A 27,779-nucleotide genomic window follows, 5' to 3' on the forward strand; every position below is an offset into this window, starting at 1 on the left:
AAACACTCACGTACGAAATGAATCGCGGAGCCAAAACGCGCATCCGAGTCACTGAGCCGGACTCACGTATGAGTCACTGAGTCCGGACTCACTAACCCCCTTTCACTCGACTCGAGCCTGGGGGGGCCCTTCCTCACCGGAGCCGAGGGGCTGCTGCCCCGCCCGTTCTGTTTGTCTCATAAGGATCAATAAGAGACTAAAGTAAAATCGATATTCAGTCAGTTAGTCCACTGATTATTCTGAAGATAAACTTTAGTGTTCGGACTTAACAGAAACTATTTAATGCCGCCTTTTTATTACAGTATATAATTAAAATTAAAAAATATATTTTTGGAATATTGGCGGAAACATAATAAATAAAAATAAAGATGTAAAACTTTTTTATTTAATGCTTTTGCACAAGTGTATCGTATACTATATGTATTTTTAGTCTAGTGCTGCACTGTTTGAGCACATTTTTTGCTTTTGTATTTATATTTAATTTATGCAGAGAACAAAAAAGAAATATGTTTTTTCCCTTTCAGAACTCCTGATCTTTCCCTCTTTTCCCTCAATGACATTTACTATTTCCCTGTTTCAACCAGCCATTTTAGCAGCATAAATCGGTAGCAGGTGAAACTTGTATTCGCAGTATATTTCCATGTACCTTCTGGGTAACTGACTCAGTGACTCAAATGACTCAAATGAATCGATTCACTTTAGTGAGTGATTCATTCAAACCCGATTCAGTAAAAAGAATCATAGTTCCCATCACTACCGTCCTGACCGGAGGAGCGGTGCGTTCAATGATACTTGTAAACTCGAGCATCCGGTTTATTTAGTCAAACACAGTTGTAGATTACCACGATTACTGTAATTCAATCGGAGTATAGATGTTTTAATTATCATTTCAGCGAGACCATAGTTAAGATGCACAGACAATCATTGTATCCTTTCTTTCCTCGGGTCCTGTACCCCATCAAAACTCTCTTCTTCTGTTCTCTATCCCGCTGCCTGGTCATAACCGCGCTTTACCAACCCTTTCAAGTGAGCACGCGATTTTCCTTCTCTGATGAAAATCAATTGAAGGCAACATATTGATGCCGCGATAGCCCCAATAAAGCGCGACTTCCGGAACACTGATTGGTTCATGTGGCTCTTTAGTCCACTCCGGTACATTCTGTCTTTAAGTTGTTTATCTAAAGCACACAAAGGTGGCGTCACTCAAGTACTGCGCAAAAGGGCGCTTAAACACGATTACTAAAATGCTACTACCAATTACGAAAAGCAGCTTTATCAAGACTCAATAAATGTTGAGAAAGTAAACATCACTGCGACAGGTCAAACACGTCAGCCTCCACTTATCCTAACGCAGCATTTATTCATCACTACGCTCAACACGAAGCACCAAAAAAGACCGGACAACATGTTTGCATCCAAGTTTATTCTGAAATTCCCTACCCCCCCCTGTACAAGAAAAAGAGGACGTTCCACAAAGGCAGCAGTGACCTGTCAGTGATGGTACTTTTCTAGGGAAGGAAAAAAAACTTCTAATCACAGTGTCTTCTTATCTTCTTTTAAATACTTCTACTGCTGTCATCTTTGGCTGGGTTACGGCAGACAGCCTTCTGTCAAACCACATTCCTAGGAAGCAATGGTTTAAGCCGATAGAGCAGGGCTGTGGGCTTCACGTCTCAGTGCCAATGCAGGAATGTTCTGTGCTGTAGACCTCTTCTTCATTAACACAAAAGAAAAACAATAAAAATTGAAATAAAAATAAACTGCTTTGTGTTCACAACACAAATATTACCGCCTGGGGAGATGGTGACGGTATGTCGAATTTCATAAAATTGTATAGACAAAAAATAAATCTACAAAATGGAGCTAGGTAAATATTACACAACAGTAAACGTGTTTTTCTTTTTTCCTTATTTTTTTTTTAACTCTTCGCCATCAAATCTTTACACAAAACCAAAATTCTTGGTCTTAATGGCTAGCAAGAGTTTCTGCTTGAGTATCTGCTTTGAAGAATAGAGTGGCACGTAGAGACGTGAGATGCAAGTGTTGGCTGTGGGGAGGTGCTGGTCATCCGGGGGCCGGATGGTGATGGAGGGCATCGGCTGGAAGCCCTCCTCACTGGCGGGCAAAGATGGGCTGGAGGTCCAGAAGTACACCTGAGAACACAGATCATTTTAATCATTCTACCTTTTACATATCAGGAAAAAAACAAAAGACAAAATAGATGGCAAAAGAGAGGATTTGAATAAATGACATTATTCAGTACTTCGTTCACTTGTTAGTTATACACACACACAATGAATTCAGAGACCAAAGGCTCATCCTCCCCGTTTAAAGTACATGACACATCTTTCCATAGTGGCGTCTCATCCTGTGTTATGGCTTTAAGTCCATACTGCAGCTTAACCACGAGAATTTAAATCCACATCCAAGGTTGGAACTTTAGAAAGAAATTCTGTGACATTACATCCTTTTTCTTTAGCACTCATAAATTAAAGGCATGCTGTAATACTCAAAGCAATGGAGAAACAAATGGAAAATTCCGTTATCCTCTCCGTTTCTCGCAGACCCTAAGTGCAACAATGAGCATTAATGGTGGTCGTTGTTAACCCGGGTCCCGACCGATCCGGTATGATTTTCATATTTAAAGTTGACTGCATTTTTAATTCTGGGAAAGTTTTACGCCCCTCTGCGTTTATCCGGGCTTGAGAGGAACACTGGCTGTGCTACGCTAGGTCCTGCTAACCAAGCTGCCTGAGCTACCAACGGGTAAAAACATTACAGACCGTTTGGCTCATTTTATTTCTGCGTTTCCATGAAATCATGACATATTGTAAGCACTATTGAGAACACAACCAACTTACCAGATCTTGCCTTTCTGTCATGCTCATCTTCTCTACTATAGACCAAAACCAGCGTTTAAACTGTAGTAGCTTGTCCGCATTTTCCCCTGTTGGAATAAGAACAATTGGAATAAAAACAAGTCTTTGCTTATGTTACGCAAAAATTGTACAAGAAAAAAAATCAATCATTCCTGAATGGACACAGGAAAAGGGACAAAAAGAAATTGCATGATCCAAACAAACTATTATACCTGATTCATCATTGAAAGAAGTGAAGCTAATGAGCATCTGAACATTGACTTCTCCACAGCCGTTGACCAGAAGCCTGAAGTCCTCAGCCGTCAGGTCCTCCAGGGCATTCTTAGGGAGTACATCGAGTAAACCCTTCCTCATTGCCTGAAAGAAGTAAACCAGGACTGGTTTGCTAAATGTCTTCAGGTGCAAACGACGCGTTTTCAGTGCAGTACTTACATGGAGCGGTTGCTCTGCCACCACCAGCATTCTGTGCTCGGCATACTTCCTCACGTACTCGTACACGTTGAGGGGAGTAACCGGCATGTTGACGCCACCAGACAGAAGCTCCACCTGAACCAGTGAACACAGAGCACCAACAAACGCTTTGTTTAAGGAACTAATACACTTCAAATGCTGAGCTTATACCTTTTCATTCCATTGTGGTAAAGTATTCACACGATGCTTTCAACAGCGGATCCTCAGGCCGTGATACTTTATCTGAGTAATCGGACTACTTGAGATTTTAATCGATTATATATGGAATAAAATGAGCAGAAAAAAAATGGCAATTGTTTTGGGGTTAGGTGTTGGTCTTGTCTAACGCTCAGTGAGTGATTTTGTTGTGCGGATCAAGATAAGTTTCTGAAGTAAATGTGTTGTAGACTGATCTACAGCAGCTTCATAATTTTGTTTTTTTAATTTAAGTTGCTCAGTTCACTGCAGCTTGCATTAAAATAAGTGTTATTATTGTTAACGACACAAGCGAATCATTCTTTTGCTGTCATTTAATGTTAAATCCAATCTTAACAGTGACCAGAAGTTCTTTTACCTGTCCAGACCCTTCCTCCTTGCAGAGGTCAATGGCAAAGGCCAGGTCCATGGCAGCAAATACTGCCTCTGCTTCGCCAGCCTGAGAATGGCGGATTAGCTGCCGCAGGCTCTCATACATTACCGGGTCGAAGAATGCAAAATCGTGCCAGTTCACCTGTAGTAGCAAAGATAAGATTCAGAAACCTCAATCTGAAAAGCCACACGGAGCGTCGTCAAAGTCCGAGTCATCCCATCTCACCTTCCTTCCAAGCAGCACTTTGATGACATGCCGATTCAATGTAATTGGACAGAGTTCATTCTGGAGGAGACACAATCCTAGTATTCTGTACAGAAAGAAAACACTCAACTCAGCATTTCCCACCAAAAAGATTTGACTCTTATTATTGCTTTGCTCTATTCAGAACATGTGGGTAAACTTACGTTTCCAAATTAGCAATATTTACTTGAACTTTGTGTGTTTCACAAACAAACGGCAAGACATTTCAATACCTGCCGATGTTACGGAAGCAGTTTAACCGGGCCTCTGTGTTTTTGCCGGGCCGAGGGGAGTAAAAGCCTCGTTTTCCAGGCTGGTAGAAGAGAGGAGCGTTGTCGTCCCCCTCATCCGGGTCGTCCAGCTCCATGTCGACCACGCTGCGGGTTGTGCCGTGACGCTTACGGTTCTCCTGTTGCTACAAATGAGGGCAAGATTTATTTTTAAGAGTGACAAGACCGGTTGTTGAGAGAGAGTACTATAAGCATTATACAGAAGCGTTGGAACTTTACAGCTCTAGAACACTGGTTTCACAGTTATTAAAGGAATTTCAAACATTAGGACAGTACTTAGAAGAAACAGAAACGTTGCGTTTACTTGTGCTTTCTCAGGAGCCTCCAGGAGACCCAAGTCCAATATGCTGTCAGCGCCATTTTCCCTAAAGAAGACGGAAAGTTTATCGGTTTTAAAATGCTAAAACCTCAAGGAAATGCTGCTAAAATTACATTTTGACATTCTACTTGTCTAACATTTGAGAACATATGAATTATACTATGGTAAATGGAGTGCCTGTGTGACTAATTGGGACACAATACCTTCCATGTGCAATAAGAAGCTCCATGGCTTCCTCCACCCTGGCTCGGAGAGAATCCTCACTCGCCAGCAGCAGCAGCAGCTGGGCCGGGGACAGCTCCAGCAGCATGCCCGTGATTTTACTGGCAAATGCCTGAGAAGACATACGGGCGGTCCGAGTGAGCTAAAGGAAACCCGGCAGTCACAGACTACACCGTACATCATTCTTTTCAAAATTGATTCGGCCAGTCAGAAAAGTAAAGGCTTTTACAATTTTACAGTTTGCTTTTTCAAATGGTAGCGGTGAAAATATTGTTGACCTGTTGTTAAACGCACATATTTCTGCTGTGGTCACAGACATTTGATAGAGATGGTTTATTACCGGTTGCATTGCATGTACACGTGGATAGAGCCTTTCACCCAGGGCTTGTCTGTGTGCAGGCAGGGGGTCGGGCTCATCGCTGGGGTTTCCCTCTGACGAGGGCCTGAAAGGCCGCGTGTCAATGGACAGCTGTCTCCTGGAATCTCTGTAGAACGCAGACACACATGTTCACGTCAGTCTCACGGCACACATCCCTTGAATTGTAAAAGGAATCTACCTGTCTCTGTCTCTCCGAGATCCTGCTCGAAGCCCTCCACTCCTCCTCTCCCTTTCCCGATCCCTGTTTCTCAAGCGCTGCATTAAATCTAGAAACACAATGAGGTAAAAGCATTTTCAGCCGCGAGTCTAAATTTGTATGTAAAAGAGGTAGAAGCTTTCAGCATCATACGTATCCAATGAATGTAACAAATGCAACAGGTCATTATTACAGTGTAGTTGCTATGTATTGCCATACTTGAATTGTAATCGTGATGACACGTACTGCTGGCCTGCATGCCCTTGCTGACACTCTGAACACAGTCCAGGTTGGGCAGCTTATCATTGGAGAGGAGAGCGAGGGCGATGGCCGTGTAGAAGCTGCGGGCGACACCGCTGCCCTCGCCCGGCTCGTCTTTGAAGGTGACCTTCACCCTGTGAACAGCCATTGGTGTGGTTGTGCAGCGCCTCCCAAAGTGCGTGTTTAGTTGACGCATGGTCTGCTGTATTAGCTGGTCTCGATCCCGATCCACCTCCAGGGCCAGATCGCGGGACTGCAGGTTCCTTAGCTTCTCCATCTCCCGTCGGAACTTTGATTCCTTTACCTCAAATCCACCCAATTCAGTGAGAATCTGTGAAACATTGAGAGGAAATTATTAAATTCGGTTTCTAAAATAGAAACCTTTTTAGGAGTGATTAACATTCTGAAGGAAAAATGTCAGATTGGGCTTTTCTTTTCAACTTTACAAAAGCTCTTTGCAACAATGCAATAACAGATAGAACCATATAGGGAAAACAGATTGTTTTTCTGAAAGGTATATCGAGATGAGAAAGTACCGATCCAGGCTCAGCTCCAACATCCTCCATGAAAACACGCCCAAAGAGCTCCAGGGACAGACGCCAGCGGCCCAGCAGCATATCATGTGAGATCATCATTCCCATGAAACTACAGTGAGGTCTGGAAAAAGGATCAAAATGCAACACTAACTATTTCAGTAACACGTTAAACAAAAGGATAGTATATTTAAAAAACACACACACAATAAACATATCCATCCATGACTCTGTTACTATTTTGTTCAGGAATCAAACGCTCAAATTTCCCCTCGGTACTAATACAATTATTTTTTCCACCTCTGCATAAAATGATTGTAAATATTTTACTGCCACACATCCAAAAATGTAAATCATTAAATTCATTAAAAAGCCATGTAATAAACAGACCGGTTTAACAATTATGTTTCCTGAGCATTTCATACGATTGTGCAAACCGGAAACACATCGTACAAGAAGTACAGTTTCATACAAAACTGTTCAGCCGGAATGGTTTGATTTTACATGACGGTACTTTTATTAAACAAGATTAATAGATTCATGAGGTCCGACAAGTAACTTGTAATTTACTTTCAGGAATGCCTATCTGAAGAAAACCGTAAAGCACCAGTTTAAGTAAACCAACACAGCAGAGCACAATTTGGTTTGGGGACCTGAATGACGGGAGAGGCGGCCCATCACTCTCAGTGAGGCCTATCTCAGCAAGCAGGCTGCTCTTCAGCTGTGCGGCGAGGTCATGGGGTGAAGGGCCTGGCTTCGAGGCCTCCATCTCCTGCTCTGCCAGCGATTGGTTCCCAGTGCTACGCTGGCCGGTTTCCATGCTCATCACATTCTTCAGGTTGGCCGAGTAAGACATCTTAGTAGGCAAGACCTGCTTTAGTGGGGTTCAGAGATGTTAATTAGACTGAGATGGTGATGATGAAAGGATGGAAACATGAAAAGGAACAGCAGAACACTAAGCTATGTTCCAATATCCACAACTCAATGTCTGTCTACGCAAAAAGTTGATCCAGAATAGCCATGACTTCCAACTCTCTTAAACCTTATTGGAAATAAGAAGTAAATTATGAACCCTGGATGGTTTTTTGGTGAAGACATCTCAGTATATTAATAGCGCTTGCTTTGCGTGGATATTCGAACACAGCTTCCAGCGTGTTTGTCCAGTGAAGAGGGGTGGTATACCTGAGAGGGGGGGGGTAGAGAGGAGCCCAAGTTTACCTCCAGGCAGTTCCTGTCCATGCTTGCCTCAGCTAGGCCTTTGTTTGCTATATAAGAGGAAGAGTACAGGCCCTGGGAGGGACGACCAAACAGATCCTCCTTCCTTGCATTAGGCTGTTAGACAAAGACAATTTAGGGTGACGTCAAAGATCCAGTATTTTACATTGATGATCTTTCTGATTTAAAGTTAACGATTGGGTTCAACTCGAATCAGTCAGCAGTTAGTTTATGTGAAGAGTCATAAAGAGCACCAATGATCTGGCAGTCAGACCATTGGTTGTACCTATGGCCTTTCAGAACCTTGTACATAAATACCACTCTGGTGAAATTTAACAAGTCATTGACAAGAGAAAATAAAAGATTCCAAGAGAGACGCCTAAATCAACTCATTGCTGAGCAGTGTTTACGTGGCTGTTGAGATATGTCCCCCTCTTGTATTTGCTTGATGCGCCTGTTTAGAAACTTTCTTATAAAGGATAGTCAGATTTGGTTGCATATTGTCGGTGGTTAAAAATATGCTGACAGATAAGATTTAAGATATATTATTTTAGCAATGCTGCAGATCAGATCAGTTGTCTAGTTGGCACATCCAATATATCTGATATATACTTAAAGGATGCTGGGATTCTATCTCTATGACAACAGTTTGATTCAGAACAAGATCAAACAAGATACAATTTTTATTTAATTCATAGGCGTGTCATTTTCAGGCAAAAAAGTCCTCACTATCAGGTGAGTCCTCCTGACATTCACCAAAAGTGACTTGGCAGCAATTCTGACCTGGAGGAGGTGGGGCTGATCCGCCAGTGGAATGGCCTCAGCGAGGGGAACATCAAAGGGGTTGGGTGGGATGCAGCCCAGGAAGGTCATGGAGTCAGAGCGCCGGAAGAAAGGGTGGTTCTGACCCGTTTCAGCTGGAACTGGGTCCTCATCCTTGTCCTGCAGAGTTGAACCTGAGAGGTAAAGCAGAAACAATCAAATTCAGCAAATATATTAAAATCCAGCCCATTTTCACGCTGAATTCAAATATTGCTTGCATGGACTTACTTTGATTGGTGTCCTCATCATTCTCATGCTCAGAATCCTCATTGTCCAAACCCAGCTCTAAAATCTCTCGATTCCTGCGAGTGAAAGTGCATACGAAATATTACAGTAATTCCATGGACTCAAGGACATGTTTCATTCAAAACAATGGCTACATGTCTGTGTCAAATTCTATAAACATCAATAATCAACCAAGATATTGAGGAACACATTTACACATTTTGAAACTCCAGTGATTGCAATGTTAACGTAAATTTCAAAGTGATTCATAATCCAGGATCTCTCCTGGATAATCAACAAAACGTAATCAAAGGTTCCGGGTAACATTCCCAACGTTCCTTGAAAATATCATCAAGATCCGTCCTTAACGTTTTGAGTTATCTTGCTAACAGACAGACAAACAAAACAGCGGCGGTGATTACGATACATAACCCCCCCCCTCTGGAAATTATGGCCAAGCAGAAGTAATCCATCATTTTCAAAGACAGTATGTTCTTTATTTACCTTTTTCGGTCCATCTGTGGGGTGTCTAAAGTGGTCTGTTGGTTCATGGCCTTAATCCAGTAGATAAGGGCCTGGAAAACGTAGGCCACATGTTTAAGTGAGCAGACATCCAGCACGGGAAGAACATCAGAGTGCTCGTCATTGTGGGAGCGCATCAGTGATAGGGCGTAGTTCAGGAAGTCACCGCGTGCCGACATCATTCCTTGCCGAGCTGTCAACAGGGTAGCTGCTCTCCTGAAACGCATGGAACCAAAATAAGGGTGAACTAGTTCAATACAGTGGACAGCTGGACGGCTTCAGGGCTGTCTCAGGTCCTATTTGTTATACTTTGGCAACATTCACGGATCACCAAACAGTTAACAGTTGATCATACCAAATATAATACGGGAGGAATTACAAAAAACTAAGAATTTCCTGGGCTCTATGGAATTTACTTTTTACCTGCGTCCTTCCAGAGTCCGGAGGCTGGCCTCCTCCCGAGCATTCATGCGCTCCCTGCGAGCAGAGTGCTGAGAGGCATGAAGGGGATGACTGGGATGACCCGGATCTCCAGCAGAAGACAAAGCTGAGCCGTATCGCAACTGAGCCTCTGTGGAATCCATGATGGACACCATCCAGTTCCAGGTGGGGATCAGCTTTTCTTCAACATAGTTCTGGTATAAAAAAATAGAAACTATGAATCCCCGTATCATATCTTTCTTTTTGGATTGCTGCAGAGTCCAGCACACCTGTGTCATTGTCACTTTCCCTTAATCATTTCTGGTGATAGATGAAATACGGCTTAGTCCTTTAGCTCAACGCTAGTACATCACCATCAACATGAATGGTAATTATAAAATTTAAAACATTTCCTCAGCTGTAATGTATTTTACGTCACCTACTTTCCTTAAGTGGCATGCGCTTATACATGCAGGTCAATATTCTTTGGGGGGAACTAATAAATAGTTACCGTATTTTCACGACCATAAGGCGCACCTACAAGTCTTACACCTTCTTCAAAATGTGCGGCGCCCCCCGTGTGTTGTTGTAAGGCGGACGTAGCAGAGGACACCATGAGAACGTTAAAGGGGGAAGTGTGGGCGTGGATGAACCGTATATAAAAGAACAGCTTCGTGCATTATGCAGAACATCGTTGATTTAACAGCCCTAAAAATGGCAGAGAGACAAGCTTGTTGAGAATCCTCATAGCTGGTGTAGCCGGTGGCCGTCAGTTTAAACTGACGGCCACCAGCTACACGGAGGAACGTGGAAATCGAGCAGCCGCGAGAGAATTAAAGATTAACGAGTCGATGGTTCCCAAGTGGAGGAAGCTGGAAAACGAGCTCCGACAGGTCAAGAAGACGCAGCTGAGTTTCAGCGGGCAGAAGGCGAGGTGGCCCGAGTTGGAGGAAAGACTCGAGCGGTGGATCAACGAGCAAAGATCGAGTGTGAGAAGCGTTTCGACGGTCACCATTCGACTCAAAGCAGCAACGCTCGCAGAAGAAATGAAAATTGAACATTTCCAAGGAGATCCACGTTGGTGCTTTCGTTTCATGAAACGGTGCAATTTTTGATTAATGACAATTAAAAAAACGTGCGTACCAAACTCAGTTTTGCATTGCTGTATATTGCGCGCCTTATGTATGTTTAAAATACAGAAAAAGCAGCCGTCACTGAGACCGCGCCTCATGGTCGTGAAAATACGGTACTCACTAACCACTGCTAATTCACTCCGCTAGTCTGTTACTAAAGTGATGGTAAACTAAAAGGAGCAAAAACGTTTAGAACTCGAAGCCCAATGGGACAAAGAAATACAGAATAGGCAACGGTATTTTTTTTCCGGGAAATAGAAGCACATATACAGTATATATCTGCACACTTTAATTCTCTTAATCATTATCAGAATTGACATGAAAGCAGACCGCGTTCAGCAAAGCACAAAGGCAGAACGTGAGATTATCAAAGCGTATTAATAGAAGTAAATGACACAAACATCTGCAGCTCAAACCATCACAGAGTCAGGATGCGCTGAAGACAACACATCTCAAGCAGATAGGTGAGAATCACTGTTTTATGGCCAAACACACACTAGCACGAACATCAGATTAGAATGGGAGGTAATCAAATATCCAAAATAAAGCACTTCAAGAGAAAATGTTCAATAATCCTGTCAAGCGATGTGGCAGATATCAGTATTCACATCTTGAAGCATATGACACTCAGGTAACAATAAACTTTCTTCCTAATTTCCAGAACACAATTTTCTTTTCTTGGTTTGGAGAGAGCGCTTCGTTATTATTATTATTATTTTGATCAAACGAGTGCTTCTTACCTGCAGGTTGACTGCATCCTGGTAGGTGAGCTTGACAGCAGCGGGGTACTGCGAGTACACCAGATGATTGTACTTGGGAATCAGACTCATAAGGTCTGAAATCTGCCTGATGACGATGCTGTAGGCCCGAGCCAGGCTGCTCGCAGATGTCAAATAGCTGCTAGAGTTGCTGGCCTCCAGAGCTGCCGCAGCGGCGGCGGCGCTGGAGCTGATCGCGCTGGAGCGGCGCAGGTTCGTAGGGTCAATATATATTAAGCCCGTGGAGCTCGCTGGGAAAAAAGACAAAGATCCAAATAAGTCAAATTAGATATAGGTTTTGTGATACACATTTGGGATCTGAAAGCTCAACTGACCAGCTTGTGTTGACGTGTTGGACGGGGCACTGCCCGTGGCCCTCTGGCTAGGGTTGTTCCTAACAGCCCACTGCATGGACCGAGGCGCCTGGGCTGCACTGTTGGCGTGGGAAGCACTAGTCGTTCTTTCCAACGGCTCGTCCAACAGGAAGGTTTCCTGGTCGACGTCGTCGCTCTGACTGCTGCTGCTATCAGAGTCACTGGAGTCGTTGGACTGGGAGTCGTCCTCCGAAAAGAAGGCAGGGACACTGCTGGCGCCTTCGGAGAGAGAGGAGGAAGACAAAACATGGGAGCAAAGACAAAGGAGATATATTTAAGCATATCCACGTCACCGGCCTACTGTGTTTCATAACAGGATTAACCCAAGGAAGAGTGCAGGTTAGGTTAGTGAATCACACCACTACAAGTCCAAACAACACCAATATGACAGTGAAAACACTGAAGCTTCAAATAAAGTACACCAGCTTTCCATCAACCGTGTGTAAAAGAACATCTTTTATGTTATCTGTTTTTTTTATTCAAAAACAGCAACGACTCAACTGCACTTTATAAAAATGAAGCATTCGTGTGAAAACATTTTTGATGACTATGGAGAAAACCCACTACACACTGTTTGGAAGAGCTACGAGTTGATTAGTTTGTTATTTGCGTGAAAGAACAATAACTCAACACGTGTGACAAGAGATTTGGTTACAAAGGAAAGACACAAAAACCGTGAGGAGTGAGAAAGGGGGAGAATTGAAGGAACTCTCAGCAGGAAACACTTTGCAAATTCACTCTTGCCCTGACATCTGTATATGCATTGAAGTAAAGAGGAGCTCATACCAAAAATAGGAAATGCCAAGGACACCCTACTGCCTGCAAATGAAATACACATTGGGTATTCAGCCAGGGACCATTTTATCTGCTGTGTCATTTCCTCTTCAAACATTCATCCCCACATTCAAAATTGCTGACTGTCAACTACTTGAGACTTTCTAAGGACTGAATTATTCTGCAATTGAAGTAAAAAAAAAAAAGAAATACGACAGAGCAGCAAGAGAGAAAAGCCATTTCGATTTAGTAGGGAGTTGGAGTCTTATAAAATCATTTAGAAACACTGGGTTTAAACAGGTCGATGAGACAGGCGACCACATTTTAACAAAAGGAAAACAGAAGGTGGTTACGAAGAAAGACGATTTGAAAGGAAACAAAATGAAGCCTGAACTCAAGAGCATCTGTTGACCCACCAGCTTCTGAGCCTGCGGTGGCTGCCGTGACGACGCTCCTGCGGCCGCTCGCATTATCCTGATTGCTGTGGTTACTTTCACTGTCACTCTCGGTTTCAGCTGCAGCCAGTAGATCCAGCTCCATGTCGCTTCCTGCAAACAAGCAGAAGTCTCTGATCAGATGGTTCAGATTCAAGTAACCCTTCAAAAAAAAAAGAGAAAAGAATGACCAGTGCATTCTACAAAGAGGGGGCGCGTCTCACCATCCTCGTCATGCTCGTCATGCTGCCCTTCAGCCTCGGCGTTCTCCTCTCCCTGCTCCTCTTGGTCGTCATGATGGTCTTCCTCACCTGCTACTCCCTCCACAACCTCAACCTGAGAGAAAAACACAACTGATTATTTTACAGTCATAAAAGTAAACCAAATTAAAAATGGAAAAAGGGAAAAACTTGTAGTAGTAACGGTCTGGGCTACTACTACTGTACTTCCGGCTTGTCCCCTGAGGGGTCGCCACAGCAAATCAACGTTCTCCACTTCACCCTGTCCTTTGCATCGTCCTCCCAACACCAGCCACTCTCATGTCCTCCCTCACTACGTCCATGTCTCTTCTCCTGGGTCGTCCTCTAGCCCTGTTCCCTGGCAGTTCCATCCTCAGCATCCTTCCACCGATATAGTCCCTGTCTCTCCTCTGGACATGTCCAAACCATCAAAGTCTGGTCTCTCTGATCTTGTCTCCAAAATGTCTGACCTTCACTGTCCCATCTCTAATCCAACCTGGTCACTCCCAAGGAGAACCTCGGCATCTTCATCTCCTCCGCTTCTAGCTCCGCCTCCTGTCTTTTCCTCATAGACACTGTCTCTAAGCCGTCCATCATGGCTGTCCTCACCCGTCTCTAAGCCGTCCATCATGGCTGTCCTCACCACTGTCTCTAAGCCGTCCATCATGGCTGTCCTCACCACTGCCTGGTAGACCTTTCCCTTCACCCTCATTATAATTTTCCTTCATGATTTTATGATGAAGCTCCCCACCTCTTCCACATCCGCTGATACAATGTCATCTGGCTCCTCGTCTCTTCCTCTGACAGGCTGGGACTGGCTGCTGCGCCGAGGTTGGGGGTTCCTGATGATATAAGAGGCAGCTGTTTGGCTGGAGCTGGAAAAAAGAAAGACCCAAACCCATGTGATGTAGTGAGTAAGGATGATAAATCATAGTTTTTACCTTTCACTTTGTTCTCTCCAAATAAAAACTTAGAGGATGAAAAACGTTAAGGCCAGAAAATAAAACTGCTAAAGACAACTGACCTGCTGGATTGGTCAGGTGAGGGTCTCGGAGGCAGCGGCTCAACGGAGAAGAGCTCCTCGCTGCCCTGAACAGCATCGATACTGGTGCTGGCCAATGTGAATGGAGCAGTAGGTCTTGCTATACCCATTCGCACAGGAATAATCAGCGACTCCGCTACATTACACAGTTCCTCCACAGCATAGGGAAGAAGGGCTTGGAAAACCCGCCGGCATTTCCCAATAGGCTGGGGAATGAAGTTGCTATGTGGAGAAAATGAAGAAAAGAATCAGCATCTGCACGCATTGAAATGGTCACAACAGAATGTGCTGCCCCAATGTGTGAGGGCATTAGGGTGGTTCAGAGAGCACTGTAGTCGCATTTCATTCCTGAAGCATATGCTAGCTTCCTTTAGTTGCATTTTAATCCTGAATCCTATGCCAACTTCCTTTAGTTGCATTTTAATCCTGAATCATATGCCGACTTCCTTTAGTTGCATTTTAATCCTGAATCCTATGCCGACTTCCTTTAGTTGCTTTTTAATCCTGAATCCTATGCCGACTTCCTTTAGTTGCGTTTTAATCCTGAATCCTATGCCGACTTCCTTTAGTTGCATTTTAATCCTGAATCCTATGCCAACTTCCTTTAGTTGCTTTTTAATCCTGAATCCTATGCCGACTTCCTTTAGTTGCGTTTTAATCCTGAATCCTATGCCGACTTCCTTTAGTTGCGTTTTAATCCTGAATCCTATGCCGACTTCCTTTAGTTGCATTTTAATCCTGAATCCTATGCCAACTTCCTTTAGTTGCATTTTAATCCTGAATCATATGCCGACTTCCTTTAGTTGCATTTTAATCCTGAATCCTATGCCGACTTCCTTTAGTTGCTTTTTAATCCTGAATCCTATGCCGACTTCCTTTAGTTGCATTTTAATCCTGAATCATATGCCGACTTCCTTTAGTTGCTTTTTAATCCTGAATCCTATGCCGACTTCCTTTAGTTGCATTTTAATCCTGAATCCTATGCCGACTTCCTTTAGTTGCATTTTAATCCTGAATCATATGCCGACTTCCTTTAGTTGCATTTTAATCCTGAATCCTATGCCGACTTCCTTTAGTTGCATTTTAATCCTGAATCATATGCCGACTTCCTTTAGTTGCGTTTTAATCCTGAATCCTATGCCGACTTCCTTTAGTTGCGTTTTAATCCTGAATCCTATGCCGACTTCCTTTAGTTGCATTTTAATCCTGAATCCTATGCCGACTTCCTTTAGTTGCATTTTAATCCCGAATCCTACGCTGACTTCCTTTAGTTGCATTTTAATCCTGAATCCTATGCCGACTTCCTTTAGTTGCATTTTAATCCTGAATCCTATGCCGACTTCCTTTAGTTGCATTTTAATCCTGAATCCTATGCCGACTTCCTTTAGTTGCATTTTAATCCTGAATCATATGCCGACTTCCTTTAGTTGCGTTTTAATCCTGAATCCTATGCCGACTTCCTTTAGTTGCATTTTAATCCTGAATCATATGCCGACTTCCTTTAGTTGCATTTTAATCCTGAATCCTATGCCGACTTCCTTTAGTTGCATTTTAATCCTGAATCATATGCCGACTTCCTTTAGTTGCGTTTTAATCCTGAATCCTATGCCGACTTCCTTTAGTTGCGTTTTAATCCTGAATCCTATGCCGACTTCCTTTAGTTGCATTTTAATCCTGAATCCTATGCCGACTTCCTTTAGTTGCATTTTAATCCCGAATCCTACACTGACTTCCTTTAGTTGCATTTTAATCCTGAATCCTATGCCGACTTCCTTTAGTTGCATTTTAATCCTGAATCCTATGCCGACTTCCTTTAGTTGCATTTTAATCCTGAATCCTATGCCGACTTCCTTTAGTTGCATTTTAATCCTGAATCATATGCCGACTTCCTTTAGTTGCGTTTTAATCCTGAATCCTATGCCGACTTCCTTTAGTTGCATTTTAATCCTGAATCATATGCCGACTTCCTTTAGTTGCATTTTAATCCTGAATCCTATGCCGACTTCCTTTAGTTGCGTTTTAATCCTGAATCCTATGCCGACTTCCTTTAGTTGCATCTTAATCCTGAATCCTATGCCGACTTCCTTTAGTTGCATTTTAATCCTGAATCCTATGCCAACTTCCTTTAGTTGCATCTTAATCCTGAATCCTATGCCGACTTCCCTTGAAAACATTCATGCTGTGGGTTCTTACTTTTTCTTTTTGGATGAGGCCATTTCCACGCTGAGGATGACAAACACGCGTGCTACGGAGCGCAGGAACCTCCGGGTCACATTGACTGCCTCCTCTCTCCGACCGGGAGTGTACTTGTTCTGCAGCTCCTTCACTAGTGTACCCAGCAGGGTGTCTATGAACTAGTACAGTAAAACAAACAAAAAAGCACCCGGTGATAAGCAAAATACTTTCAAGTGCAAGACCACATTGGCAGCAAACATTGCAGGGCTCCTAAGCAAATCTACACAGTAATGAAGATGCTATTTAACAGTATTTCTGATGTACGGCACCCATTAGAAAATGACTAATCGATAAATCAAACATTGTCACTCGGTGTTTATGCATTGTATTTGAAGGAGTACTCGCTTAATCTGTGTCACAAATCTTACCACCATCAGCTTCAACAGAGAGTGAACAGCGTAACGTCCTGCGTAATGAACACCCTCAGCCGCCGGCTATCAGGACTTACAGTGATGTCGGGAGCACACTTCACAATGAGGCAGTGGGTGAAACAGTCGAGGCGAATGGTGCCGCTCTGCTGATTCAGGTACACCTGCTCCTCGGGCAGGAGGTGGGCAATTCTGCTGCTGGCACTGAGGCTAAGGGTCAATAACGCAGAAGTCAAGATAGTGGCTGCGGTAGAGGCCAGTCTGAATGCGACTAGAGATGAATGGAACTCTACCGCTAAGTGTAATCTGGTGCAATCCAGTCAGATCAGGATTAATACAGACACTTTATGGCGCCGGAGTAGAAAAAACTCAGTTCGATGGATACGTTACGTACATTTTGTCTTATTTCTACAAAGACACATTGGCATCATTGTAGTAATTGCAGTAATTGCAGTCTTTAAAGCTAAATGCTAACTATAATCCTAGCGTCGCTGTGATACTCACGGATCTTTGTTCTCCTGAGAACCGAACATGATCATGGACTTGAGGGCATTCCAGTCCTGTAGGACCCTCTCTAGAGCCAGCTGAGCAAAACGGGGAGGCTCCAGGTCATGGTCTGGCATATCAGTGTCTGCAACAATTACACCAGGTGAAACCAGGAGACCATAGCACTGAAAGAAGACTGCAGAAGTGGTGGGTAATACGCGAGACTGGTCCCGAACCCACCTTCTGCATTAGTCGCCTTGCGGTTTCGGTCTTCTCTGATGCGTGGTGGTCTGTACTGACAGTGCTCCACGCTCTGTCTAGCAACGGTCTGCACGAGGAACAGTAATATGTGCTCTCCCCTGCAGAGGGAAACCAATAATAAACGCGTGTCAAGTCAGACGATAAATGTATTAGCCGGAAAGGACAGACTCCCATTACTTAAAATAAAAAATACACAAGAAAATCCCTCCATGTTATGTGGACTTGTTCAGGTCAGGAAAGACAAAACTGAATCTGACCTGCTATTTGGGGTTGTGACCAGGTTTGTGGTTGTGAGTAATCGATAAAGCAGATCCAGGCGTGCAGCCTTCTGGCCAGCGATCAACGTTTTGCACTTGCACTTCTCCCAGCAGTCACAGTAAGCCGTCGGGGAGGTTCTCTTCAACCTGGCAAAGGGCAGAACCAACTTTAGAATCCAATATGAAGTATGGGCGATGAAAAACAATGACGACTAAAACTGAAATCTTTGCCAACACGCACGAAAACTACAAACAAATCCAGAACTTACTTGCAGTCGTGTCCTTTGTGACAAACTCTTGCACATTCGGTGCAGCAGCACAAGGACTCGAGCAGACCACAAGTACGGCACTCAAAGATATCCTGAACACAAAGACATTCAATCATGAACGTCAGCCATCTTTAAAAAACCCCCATCATAGACCAGATTGCTGCCACTACAGAGTTTTCTGTGACAACCTTTCCGGAATCCCAGCTGACCTGATTAATATGCTCAGCTCCGGTCCAAGTGAAACTGCAGGTGTCATTGCAGCAGAGCACATAGAGGGGCGAATCATCAGGGTTGGTCCCAGAGGGGCAAATCATTTCCATGAACAAAGAGTCCACATCCTCCTTCTCCGCAAGGCTTGGTTCGCCCACTGTGTTCAAGACATTTAAGGAGAAAAAGACGAATGCGCCAATTAAAGAATGCCAGTTACAGTAGATCGAAATAAGCAAGACCGTAAAACCGGTCAGGATTCACATAACTATTGGATGGCCTCCAAGATTCTAGCTGTTATATAACCATTTAACATCACTAAAAGTAGTTCTTTATATTCTCACCATGTCATGACAGCTTTACAAGACATGCATCACGCAGAGTGAATACAACTGCACTGACAGAAATTATTTACTTGTCAACGTACCCTTGGCTATTTTCTGAGCGGCCTCCAGCACCGTGATGGCTGCTGGGTAGGCTCTCCCACTGACTGCCAGCATGAACGGGGTCATTCCACGAGCATCCCTGCCATGGAACAATATAAATGAGTGCTTAAGAGGGACAGGTGAGCAGATAAACAGGTGCATCATACGTCGCTCAAAACTCGTACCGCTAAAACAATCTAATGAGTGAGAGGCGAGGATGCGTTAAGGTACGAAACATGCATAAGTAATGAGTCATACTTGGCACACAGCAACTCCCGTAGATGAGGCCTCAGAACGACACTGTCACACATCAGCTTCAGGATGAGGTGGGCATTGGCCTTCCTGTCTTTAGATTCGACCACAGACGACTCCGTGGATGGCCCTGCTAAAAGGACGAGGATAGACACATGTTTGATAAGCATGAGATTAGAGCTGAGACGATACTTATATTGCTGATTATCTGATGACACATGATCCTATTGGATGACTTCAGGGCACTGATCGATCGGTGGATGTTTAGTTGCAGTATATTTTCATGAAAGAGCAGCATAATGAACAGATGCTCCAGGATAGATGATTTTTGTCAGAATTACACTGCCAGCCCAGGTTTCATTTTCATTGACTACTAATGTTGATCACTTTAGTATCATGGCTTAAAACAGTAGTGACAAGCAAATGGTGAAACAAATGACAACGCCAGCAAGCAGAACCTAATGAGCAGAAGTAACCCCATAATATCAGCAGGTTTGAGACTCAGCTCTAGCACCCCATTCCTCCAGCATGGCTGTGGTACGTACCTGGTACCGTGGAGGTGCTGGGTCCCTGGCTGGTCCCAGTGGAAGCAGTGGTGAGAGATCCCACAGCTGGAGCTAGGATGAAGTCAATGTCGCCATCTGTTGAAAGCATTATTATTAAAAAGTTAGTAAAATCAAGCAATCAAAAATAAAATAAAGAACTCTTGATCACACATTTTAAAACTCTTTCTTTTTAAGCTCCATTGACTGCAGGGTGATCCATAACCCAGGATCTTTTCTGGATCATCTCCAAAATGAAAACATCTCTTCCTGGCAACATTCCCAACATTTTCTGAAACTGTCATCCAGATGCGTCCGGACCGTTTTGAGTTATCTCGCTAACAGATGGACAGACGGAATATAACCTCCGCCTCGCCTCGCTACATCTTGCCTCCTGCCCTTTCTTTGAATTGCGTTACTCTGCCGGCGTACGTAACAATATGCACTTACTCACAACTACGCAGCCAATGCTGCTCGTCCTAACAGCGATTCCTTGTTGCTAAACGCATACTTTTACATTTTGGAAAGCCCGTGGTTACGCCGTTAACAGAGGACAACCTGCACATTACATTATTGCAGATCAGCACATATGTGCAAATATTTCATCTCCTCCCTGCTGGGTAGGCGAAGGCTGACAAAGACACTACGGTATACATAATAGAGTGGGTTCTACTGTTATAATTCACAACTATTGAGTGGAAACACAAAATTATCCTTCTGAACGCATATTGAACGGAACCAAAATAATATTACAAAATTGCTCTCAAGATCAGACAAAGATTTCTCCAATTACACATTCTTCTACAAATCCACTGACCAGGGTCCATGGGTGGGGGATCAGGAACCCAACTTGGTGGGGCAATGGGTGGTGACACCGGGTCCTGGTTGTCGCTGGACGATGGACCAGATTCATGACGGCCGAGACCTGCTGCTCTTAGAGACCGGCGCATCATCTCCCTCAGACGAAGCCTGGTGAAAACGGCAGGAAGAAAAACTAAGATCAAATGATTTGTTATCAGCTGGGATCCCGTTGGGATTTTATTTTCTGTCATTTACCCTCTGCTACTGGAGGAGCCGGTCCTATTCCCAGAACTGTTGCTTGAAACTACAGAGATGGCGTTGGCAATTGCCTCCACAGCAGACAGACGCTCTGCAAATGTGTTTCTCTCAGACCGTTCAGCTTCTGAAATGAAACATGGACATTCATCGTGTTGCTTGTAGAATTAGTCAATCGTATCGATAAAGGTGAGCCGACAGGAAGGTTTTGTTTGATTTTAAACAGATAGTAAAGTCTAAAACTGGGAGACAAGAAAATGAAACTATACCAAATAAAGATTTGTACTTTTACATTTTACAATTATTTTTTTTATGCATTTATTATATTACCGTATTTTCCAGACTATAGGCCTCACTTTTGTTCATAATTTGGCTGGCCCTGCGACTTCTCAGGTTTGACTGATATATTCAAATATATAATTTCCCACGTTCTTAAATGTTAATTCACACTGACCGACATGATCAAGGAGAATTCCCCATCCCTCCGTGGAAACAATTGCCCTGCAGGAAAATGGTTGGGGACCGCTGATGTTTCTTTCCGAGTTCGACTTTCTCACTGCTCCTCCTGCTTACCCTCCCAAAAAGAATCTGCTGCACACACTGTCTCGTCTCATCTGTCTGCTGACTCTTTCTTGCGCCTGATGCTTGCTGAGATCTTCTAAAATCATGGAATTGATTAATTGGTCTCTTCGTGCTTGACAATGGATGCCTGGGATAAATGGAGGGTTGTCTGTCTCTTTGTCCTATCTCTAGAGGATATTGAGGACATATTGCTATTTGGCTTATTGGTGGTGGGGCATTTGCTTATTGGGATGGGCGTTGCCCTGGTGTAAAGTCTCCAAGACTGCGGCTTTCAAAGTTCTAGATAAATTGACCATGGATCTAAAAGTGCTCTTCGGTGCTTGGGGGACCGTGTGATGGCTCGAATTGAGGAACTGTGCAGAGAGATCAGGGATCGATCCGGGGAGGACCGGCAGCAAATGGATACCGTCTTGCGCCAGCAGGGAGAACTGTATCGGCAGATCTCCGGACTTTGCACTTTCTAGGAGAGACTGAAGTCTCACCTTGGATCCCAAAATGAGGAATAACTAAAGACATATTGCCTACTTTGATTAAGCTAAACTCTTTTTTTTCGGCTGAATATTGGAATTATTTCTGTTCTGCAGTCCTTCTTTGACTGATGCGATTTAACTTATAGTCCGGATCGACTTGTAGTCCAAAAGGTACAGTACTACCAGCTCACCTTCCTCCTCTTTGGTCTCCTTGTTACTAACAGGGAAGCAGACAGAGACAGCAGCATGAAGGATGTTGCGGTTTCCGTCGCAGCGATGATCCAGAAGTGCTCCGAGGGCCTGGCTGCCCTGATCCAGAAGGAACGCTTGCTCAAGGTTCACCAGGTACTGCCGGCATGCCTCGTAGTCACAACGAAGGACGTGCTGCATTAGCGTCTGTTTCTGAAAGACACACAGCGTATACGTGGAAACTGTTTCGCCGATGATTCACTGATCCTTCAGTCAAATAAACGGGGATTCAAACTGGTAGGTAAAAGTAACAAAGACCACCACTCTAAATGTGGCGAATGAAGTTTCAGGCGCAACAACTAAAAACAAGCTCATCCATTGGTTCTACAACCCCTGGCAAAAACGATGGAATCAACCATCTTGGAGGATCTCCATTCAGTTGTTTAATTTTGTAGAAAAAGCTCAGACAACTTTCTGGCTCTACGAAACTCGATGAGAATTCCACAAAATGTTCCGTCCGCTTGATCTAAAAAAGCAATTGTTATTGAATTACCTCCATTTTTTTCCAGAATTATTTTTGTGTTTCTTAGAGCCATTTTTAATGACTTCAGTTCTGTGGCATGTCTGTGATCTGCTTTTTTTTCTACAAAATTAAACAACTGAACGGACGTCCTCCAAGACTAGTGATTCCATCGTTTTTGCCAAGGGTTGTATTACAGTGTCACATTTACCTCTACGGCCATAATAATAATAGCAGCTTTCTTTTTTATTGTGGAGTTCGAGGGAAGATTGGCGAGCGAGTGCACCCCCATCCCCAGGCTGTTTATAGGTGGTAGGTCCAACCAATCAGGATCTCTAATTCCACCCATGCAGTCTTTGGCCATAGGGTAGATTGTGCCATTTCCATCTCGAAGGATTATGGGAGATTCCTAGAAGAATATAAATAACATTTAAATTTGCATACAGTAAAACTAAAAGAGCTCTTTGAAGACCGTAAGGATGATCTCACCTGTCCTGCAGTGAAGATCGCCACATTGCGCTCACTCTGGCCCAGGAAGGCCACGTTGCTAGTGGGGAAGTTATTCTCCTGCTCCGCTTTGCCTGTGGCCAGGTCAAAGATACAGTACCTTACCCAGTTACCAGTTTTTAAAACTGCATGGACTCCTGGAAGATAAGTAGATACAGACATGTATAATAGTTGGAAATACAAATGTACAGAAAAACTAGAGTCAAGAAAAAATATACAAGAATTTAGTCTTAAATATGGCCAACAAAAGTTCACCTTTGGAGTCAACGTTCACTGCCAGAATCTCTGCCTTTTCTGGAATGCAGAGCTTTTTAGGTGTGCGCTGAAAACAATCAGGAACTTTAGGAGTCCCACCAGTTTTGACCACCTGTCAAAAACAAATCAAAGGATAGATTTAAGCCGTGAGGAGTGATTCTCTTACCTGCACAGATACCCTGAACACTAAGACAAGCAAAGGTGAATCAATCTAATGGCATACCTGCAGCTCATCTATTCTCAGCAGCCTACAGTCCTGCAACAGTGATGATGGGTCCGAGTCAGTGGGAACAGCATTGCTCTGGTTGCTCACGCTGCTCGACGTCCCAGGAAACTTCACAGCAACATATGCGCCATCCACTTTAAGCACCTAAGTAATAACATTTAGATAGAAAGCCGTCAGTTTCAGGCGTCGACAGTATACCTTTTACGGTTTTACCCTGAATAAAACGGATGATTTATCGGCATTTAAACATTGTACAAAACTAAAACAAAATATGTGTAACACTCGTACTTTTAGGCATTGCATTGCAGAAATACTGCATAGGCCTTTGGCCATATATCAGACACACCCACCTTTCCCACAGGGACATTTTTAACATCCTCCACAAACACCACTTCCCTGAGAGGCCACTGCTCCTCATTCACCTTTTCTTCCTCTTTGGGAGCCGGGGTGGAACGTCTTCGCTCTGAAAGCAGTAAGGAACACTTTTTTTTTTACATAACATACGGTACAGTTTAGCAATGGAAGGTCAGACCACAAAAAAATCAGCTTTGTTAGTTCGGTCTTCCTGGTAACAAAAAATAAAACCAATGTCAAGGAAAATGGGCGGCGGCATCGGGGTTAGTGGCGCCTCCTCACAGCAAGAAGGTACCAGGTTCAAATCCTATCTGTGCGGTGTTTGCATGTTCTCCCCATGTCTGCGTGGGGTTTCTCCGGTTTCCTCCCGCCTCCAAAAATCACTCTAAATTTTCCGTAGTGTGTGTGAGTGCGTGCGTGCGTGAGGGGTTGCTGCATTGGCGACACATTCGCGGTGTACCCCGCCTCTCACGCACAGCATGCTGGGATTAGACTCCAGCAACTGCCGTGACCCACAAAGAGAAAAAGCGGAAGAAAATGCATAGATGGAAAGAAAAATACAAAGTAACAGACAAATCAAACATCATATTAACAAATGTGACTGGAATACCTGTAACATAGGCCCGTTTGAGTTTTACAATCAACCCATTAGTGAGATATCAGGTAGACCAAGGCAGCAGGGAATACTAACTTTTTAGTGCCATAATAACTTCAAATTATTAAAACAGGCATCTTTACAGTAACTTACATCAATTAAAAATCGTTTAACATTCCCAAATAGTCAAGTAATCCTTGGGTCTTAATGCAACTTGTCACACGGTTCATATGATAAACCAAAGCAAATATGTTAATGTGGTGTTCTACACTAAGCTGACTAATTCCTTTACGAACGAGGGGAAAGCCATGGTGATTATGCAACAGTTTGAGTGTCTAACGAGAGCACAAGTAAGGAATAAGGTGGAAATTGATTCCGTGCCTGAGAGGTAGAGACAAAAGTGAAAACTTTGCTACGTATTGTTGAGAGTTTTAAGATCAGAGGGGAGAAAGAGCCAGATAGAAAGCTGACATACTGTAGGGCAGTGAGGCACTGCTGGCAATAGAAGAGGTATCACTGCAGGTAGATGCTGGGGAGGGGGGAGGACCCATCTCTGTCTTCACCAGCTCCGGCTTGCTTTCTGTCCTATGGCCAAAGACAGTGAAAATAATTTCACTTCTGAATTTATTCTGCAGTCAGGAATTGACTGACAAACACATATGAAATGCTAATCTGCTTTAAAAATGGACAACTTTTTTTTCTCCATAAAAATGATACTCACTTGATTTCCTGGGTCTTAGTTGTCTTCTCCATGTTCTTAAGGCTCTCCGGTGAGCGCAGCTGGAACCTGCAACTGTCGTTCATGTTCCAAACAGACTCCAACAGGACGCCCACCTTGGGAATCCCAGCACTGACAGAAAAGGCCACTGCACCCGCATGGTAAAGGGGGTTATTCCTCAGGCACACCTAAAGAGAGAATAGGAAATTCATGAATTTACATTTCAAACGCGACTCCTACCAGCCTGCCGGAATACTCAAAACAAAGCAGGAAGAAAGTCTACATCACCATTTCTCAAAAATTGACATGAAAAATCAATAATCCCGCCTTACTTGTGTTCCCACGGTGATGTTGGGAATCGAGGAGATGCCAGTACTGGATTTTGGCTTTTTGTTCTTTGCTCTGGCCTTTTCAAGCATCTTCTTCCGTTGACTAAAAGGCACAACGCCCCTGGAAACAGGAGGAAACAGTTACGTGTTAAAATTAGATGACAGATATCAATCTCATTTTGAATTGATGAAGTCACTGTGTAACCCTCAGTAAATGTCGGGGGGGGGGGGGGGGGGCATTGGGAAAGATCTTCACAATAATCTTTGAAATGGAGGCTGGTCTGCGCGGCAACCACAGACATCTCCCTGGGACTTATGATTCAGAGATGGTCTCGAGTCATTTTAAGTGTAGTTTTTTTTTTTTTTCCTTGGAAGACAAACATCAAAGCTACACAATATGACCAGCCATTGTTTCTTCTCACCACCAGTAGAGGCTGTTCTCCAGCTGTGCACATGTGTAGAGAGCGCAGCAGTGCAGCGATACCATCCGTTCTCCCTGCAGCTCAGGGAACGCCTGAGCGCTGTGCTCCAGCTTAGAGGCCACTGAGCTCAGTGTGTCGTCCACCCAGGTTGCCACCTATACAACACACAGACAGACAGACATTAAAGTAATGTCTGTTAGGATCACCACGTGTTTAGATCCTCTCATCTGCATAGTTATCTATAAAGTAGCATCAATAGCAGTCGAAGTATTAGTTCAAGCAGAAGTGCAACCATCGCCAGGCCAACCTATGCACTAGCTTCAGGAGGCTTATTTTGTTATGACTGCGATAGTTTTAAATACGACAGAGTGTATCTCATTTAAGATACTGACTGAAATAAAATTACTACTACTACTACTACTACTAGAAGCAACCTCAAAAACGTTTGGAACAAATGTATCCAGCGACTTAAAAATCAATCACTTCCAAGGAACATGGCCGCTTCCAGCACTCACAAGCTCACTGTCGTCTTTCATTGGCAAAGAAGATGCACACAAGCTCCGATAGTTTGTGATTATTCAGCTGGCTTTTGAATTACATTTCCTGGTAGCCCACTGACAGATGAAGTTGCACACGGCCAGCAACTTCACAAGCGTGTCACAAGTCAGATCCGTTCATATCTAACCAAGGGAAAGTGGATTATTTTGGCAATGTAGCGGATTTTGAGATAGAAAAGCATGTTCTATATTACCGCCACTTCGCAGAGCTGAAATAAATAACGAAAAATATATTGGAACATGCTTCAAAATTTGTTTGCGTATTCCTAAAAAAGAATTGCAGATTACTTCATTTTGAGGTAATGATTAAATTTTAATGTTTCGAAATGTCTTCTCATCCAGAATAGCTGATATCGATCTTTGTGAAGCAATAAATACTATGATTGTTTCGTTTAGACATGCGGACCCACTTGAACTCTCATACAACGGTCTTTATTCTTGTTTTCATACTGCAGCAAAAATCTATGCCTCTTCTCGTCCTGCTTGTGGTTGCCGTCGTCAGTGTGTGATGCATTTCCTCTAAGAGCCTCCAGCAGGTTTACTCTGAACGCTGCTACAGAACATTCGGTCGACACGTGACCGTTTACGGATTATGGCTGAACTAAATTCAGAATAATTCGACATTGCCGATGGTGTGATAGAAAAGCATCATGCAGCCCATTTGCAAGGGAAAAAAAAATCTGGGCGTAAAAACAAACACATTTTGGGTGTTGTGTTTTTCAGATGCATATTTGTCGTATTTTATGTTGCAAATCATATGAAATACATCATAGGCGTACTGGTAAACAGGTCTGTATATATGTTTAATCATGTTTCTTTTAGCCCTCCAGGTGTTATACATTGAAAGCTTGTTGCGCTGGCTTAAAACAAAATAAATAACTCTATACTGCACTTTAATTAAAATTTGAAAAAGGGTATAAAGGGTTTTGTCTTGCAACATTGCTGAAACAGGATGCACTGCCAGAAGTTTTGCTTCCATGGCTCTTTTGGATGTAATTTCTTTTGTGAAGGTAAAATATATGTCGTTACATATGTGACATTATAAACTGCACCATTTTCAGTTCCATTTAACTTGAACAAAAAAACAAAAAACATCTGTTTAGTAACCCAAAGCAGTAGATTTTAAATAGGAGTACATGTATACATGGACTGCGAACATAAACACTTCACCAAAGTTCTTATGTCAAGACAAGCAAGCAAAACCCACCTTGTTGGTTTCTGTCGCTACGGTAGCTCGGATGCTATTGGAAGACAATAAGGTGATCTTCTCATTGGCCAGACCCAAGAAGGATACTCGCGGATGATGAAGGGAAGGATTCTGATTGGACACAGCAAAAATACGTGAATTAGAGAGACGAGTAGCTCGCCAATGCAAAAC

The 27,779-nt window shown here is 43.4% G+C and overlaps 1 protein-coding gene across 1 annotated transcript in view; it reads right to left on the reverse strand.

Moving 5' to 3' along the window:
* Positions 1–1,408: 1,408 nt before the first annotated feature.
* The window catches only part of LOC137916025 (E3 ubiquitin-protein ligase UBR5), a 35,634-nt gene continuing 9,263 nt past the window's right edge, over positions 1,409–27,779 (reverse strand). Inside the window, exons 11-59 of the mRNA XM_068759146.1 lie at positions 27,609–27,719; positions 25,845–25,999; positions 25,426–25,543; positions 25,097–25,281; positions 24,851–24,960; positions 23,777–23,889; positions 23,424–23,570; positions 23,201–23,312; positions 22,928–23,082; positions 22,650–22,847; positions 21,921–22,131; positions 20,678–20,804; positions 20,439–20,590; positions 19,625–19,720; positions 19,086–19,209; positions 18,830–18,927; positions 18,405–18,562; positions 18,196–18,287; positions 17,927–18,073; positions 17,649–17,767; positions 17,427–17,553; positions 17,003–17,132; positions 16,513–16,673; positions 14,302–14,541; positions 14,029–14,152; positions 13,263–13,374; positions 13,021–13,152; positions 12,617–12,649; positions 11,792–12,049; positions 11,439–11,707; positions 9,569–9,780; positions 9,128–9,361; positions 8,627–8,700; positions 8,360–8,532; positions 7,544–7,693; positions 7,015–7,232; positions 6,365–6,485; positions 5,787–6,159; positions 5,550–5,637; positions 5,333–5,477; positions 4,974–5,104; positions 4,756–4,816; positions 4,395–4,576; positions 4,144–4,228; positions 3,904–4,059; positions 3,312–3,425; positions 3,092–3,236; positions 2,862–2,947; positions 1,409–2,153 (exon numbers count right to left, since the gene is read on the reverse strand). Of these exons, the coding sequence (XP_068615247.1) occupies positions 1,941–2,153; positions 2,862–2,947; positions 3,092–3,236; positions 3,312–3,425; positions 3,904–4,059; positions 4,144–4,228; positions 4,395–4,576; positions 4,756–4,816; positions 4,974–5,104; positions 5,333–5,477; positions 5,550–5,637; positions 5,787–6,159; positions 6,365–6,485; positions 7,015–7,232; positions 7,544–7,693; positions 8,360–8,532; positions 8,627–8,700; positions 9,128–9,361; positions 9,569–9,780; positions 11,439–11,707; positions 11,792–12,049; positions 12,617–12,649; positions 13,021–13,152; positions 13,263–13,374; positions 14,029–14,152; positions 14,302–14,541; positions 16,513–16,673; positions 17,003–17,132; positions 17,427–17,553; positions 17,649–17,767; positions 17,927–18,073; positions 18,196–18,287; positions 18,405–18,562; positions 18,830–18,927; positions 19,086–19,209; positions 19,625–19,720; positions 20,439–20,590; positions 20,678–20,804; positions 21,921–22,131; positions 22,650–22,847; positions 22,928–23,082; positions 23,201–23,312; positions 23,424–23,570; positions 23,777–23,889; positions 24,851–24,960; positions 25,097–25,281; positions 25,426–25,543; positions 25,845–25,999; positions 27,609–27,719 (7,275 nt within the window). The 3' untranslated portion in view covers positions 1,409–1,940. The remainder of the gene's footprint in view (positions 2,154–2,861; positions 2,948–3,091; positions 3,237–3,311; positions 3,426–3,903; positions 4,060–4,143; positions 4,229–4,394; positions 4,577–4,755; positions 4,817–4,973; positions 5,105–5,332; positions 5,478–5,549; positions 5,638–5,786; positions 6,160–6,364; positions 6,486–7,014; positions 7,233–7,543; positions 7,694–8,359; positions 8,533–8,626; positions 8,701–9,127; positions 9,362–9,568; positions 9,781–11,438; positions 11,708–11,791; positions 12,050–12,616; positions 12,650–13,020; positions 13,153–13,262; positions 13,375–14,028; positions 14,153–14,301; positions 14,542–16,512; positions 16,674–17,002; positions 17,133–17,426; positions 17,554–17,648; positions 17,768–17,926; positions 18,074–18,195; positions 18,288–18,404; positions 18,563–18,829; positions 18,928–19,085; positions 19,210–19,624; positions 19,721–20,438; positions 20,591–20,677; positions 20,805–21,920; positions 22,132–22,649; positions 22,848–22,927; positions 23,083–23,200; positions 23,313–23,423; positions 23,571–23,776; positions 23,890–24,850; positions 24,961–25,096; positions 25,282–25,425; positions 25,544–25,844; positions 26,000–27,608; positions 27,720–27,779) is intronic.

Source organism: Brachionichthys hirsutus, unplaced genomic scaffold (genome assembly GCF_040956055.1).
Source record: "Brachionichthys hirsutus isolate HB-005 unplaced genomic scaffold, CSIRO-AGI_Bhir_v1 contig_485, whole genome shotgun sequence".
Lineage (NCBI taxonomy): Eukaryota > Metazoa > Chordata > Actinopteri > Lophiiformes > Brachionichthyidae > Brachionichthys > Brachionichthys hirsutus.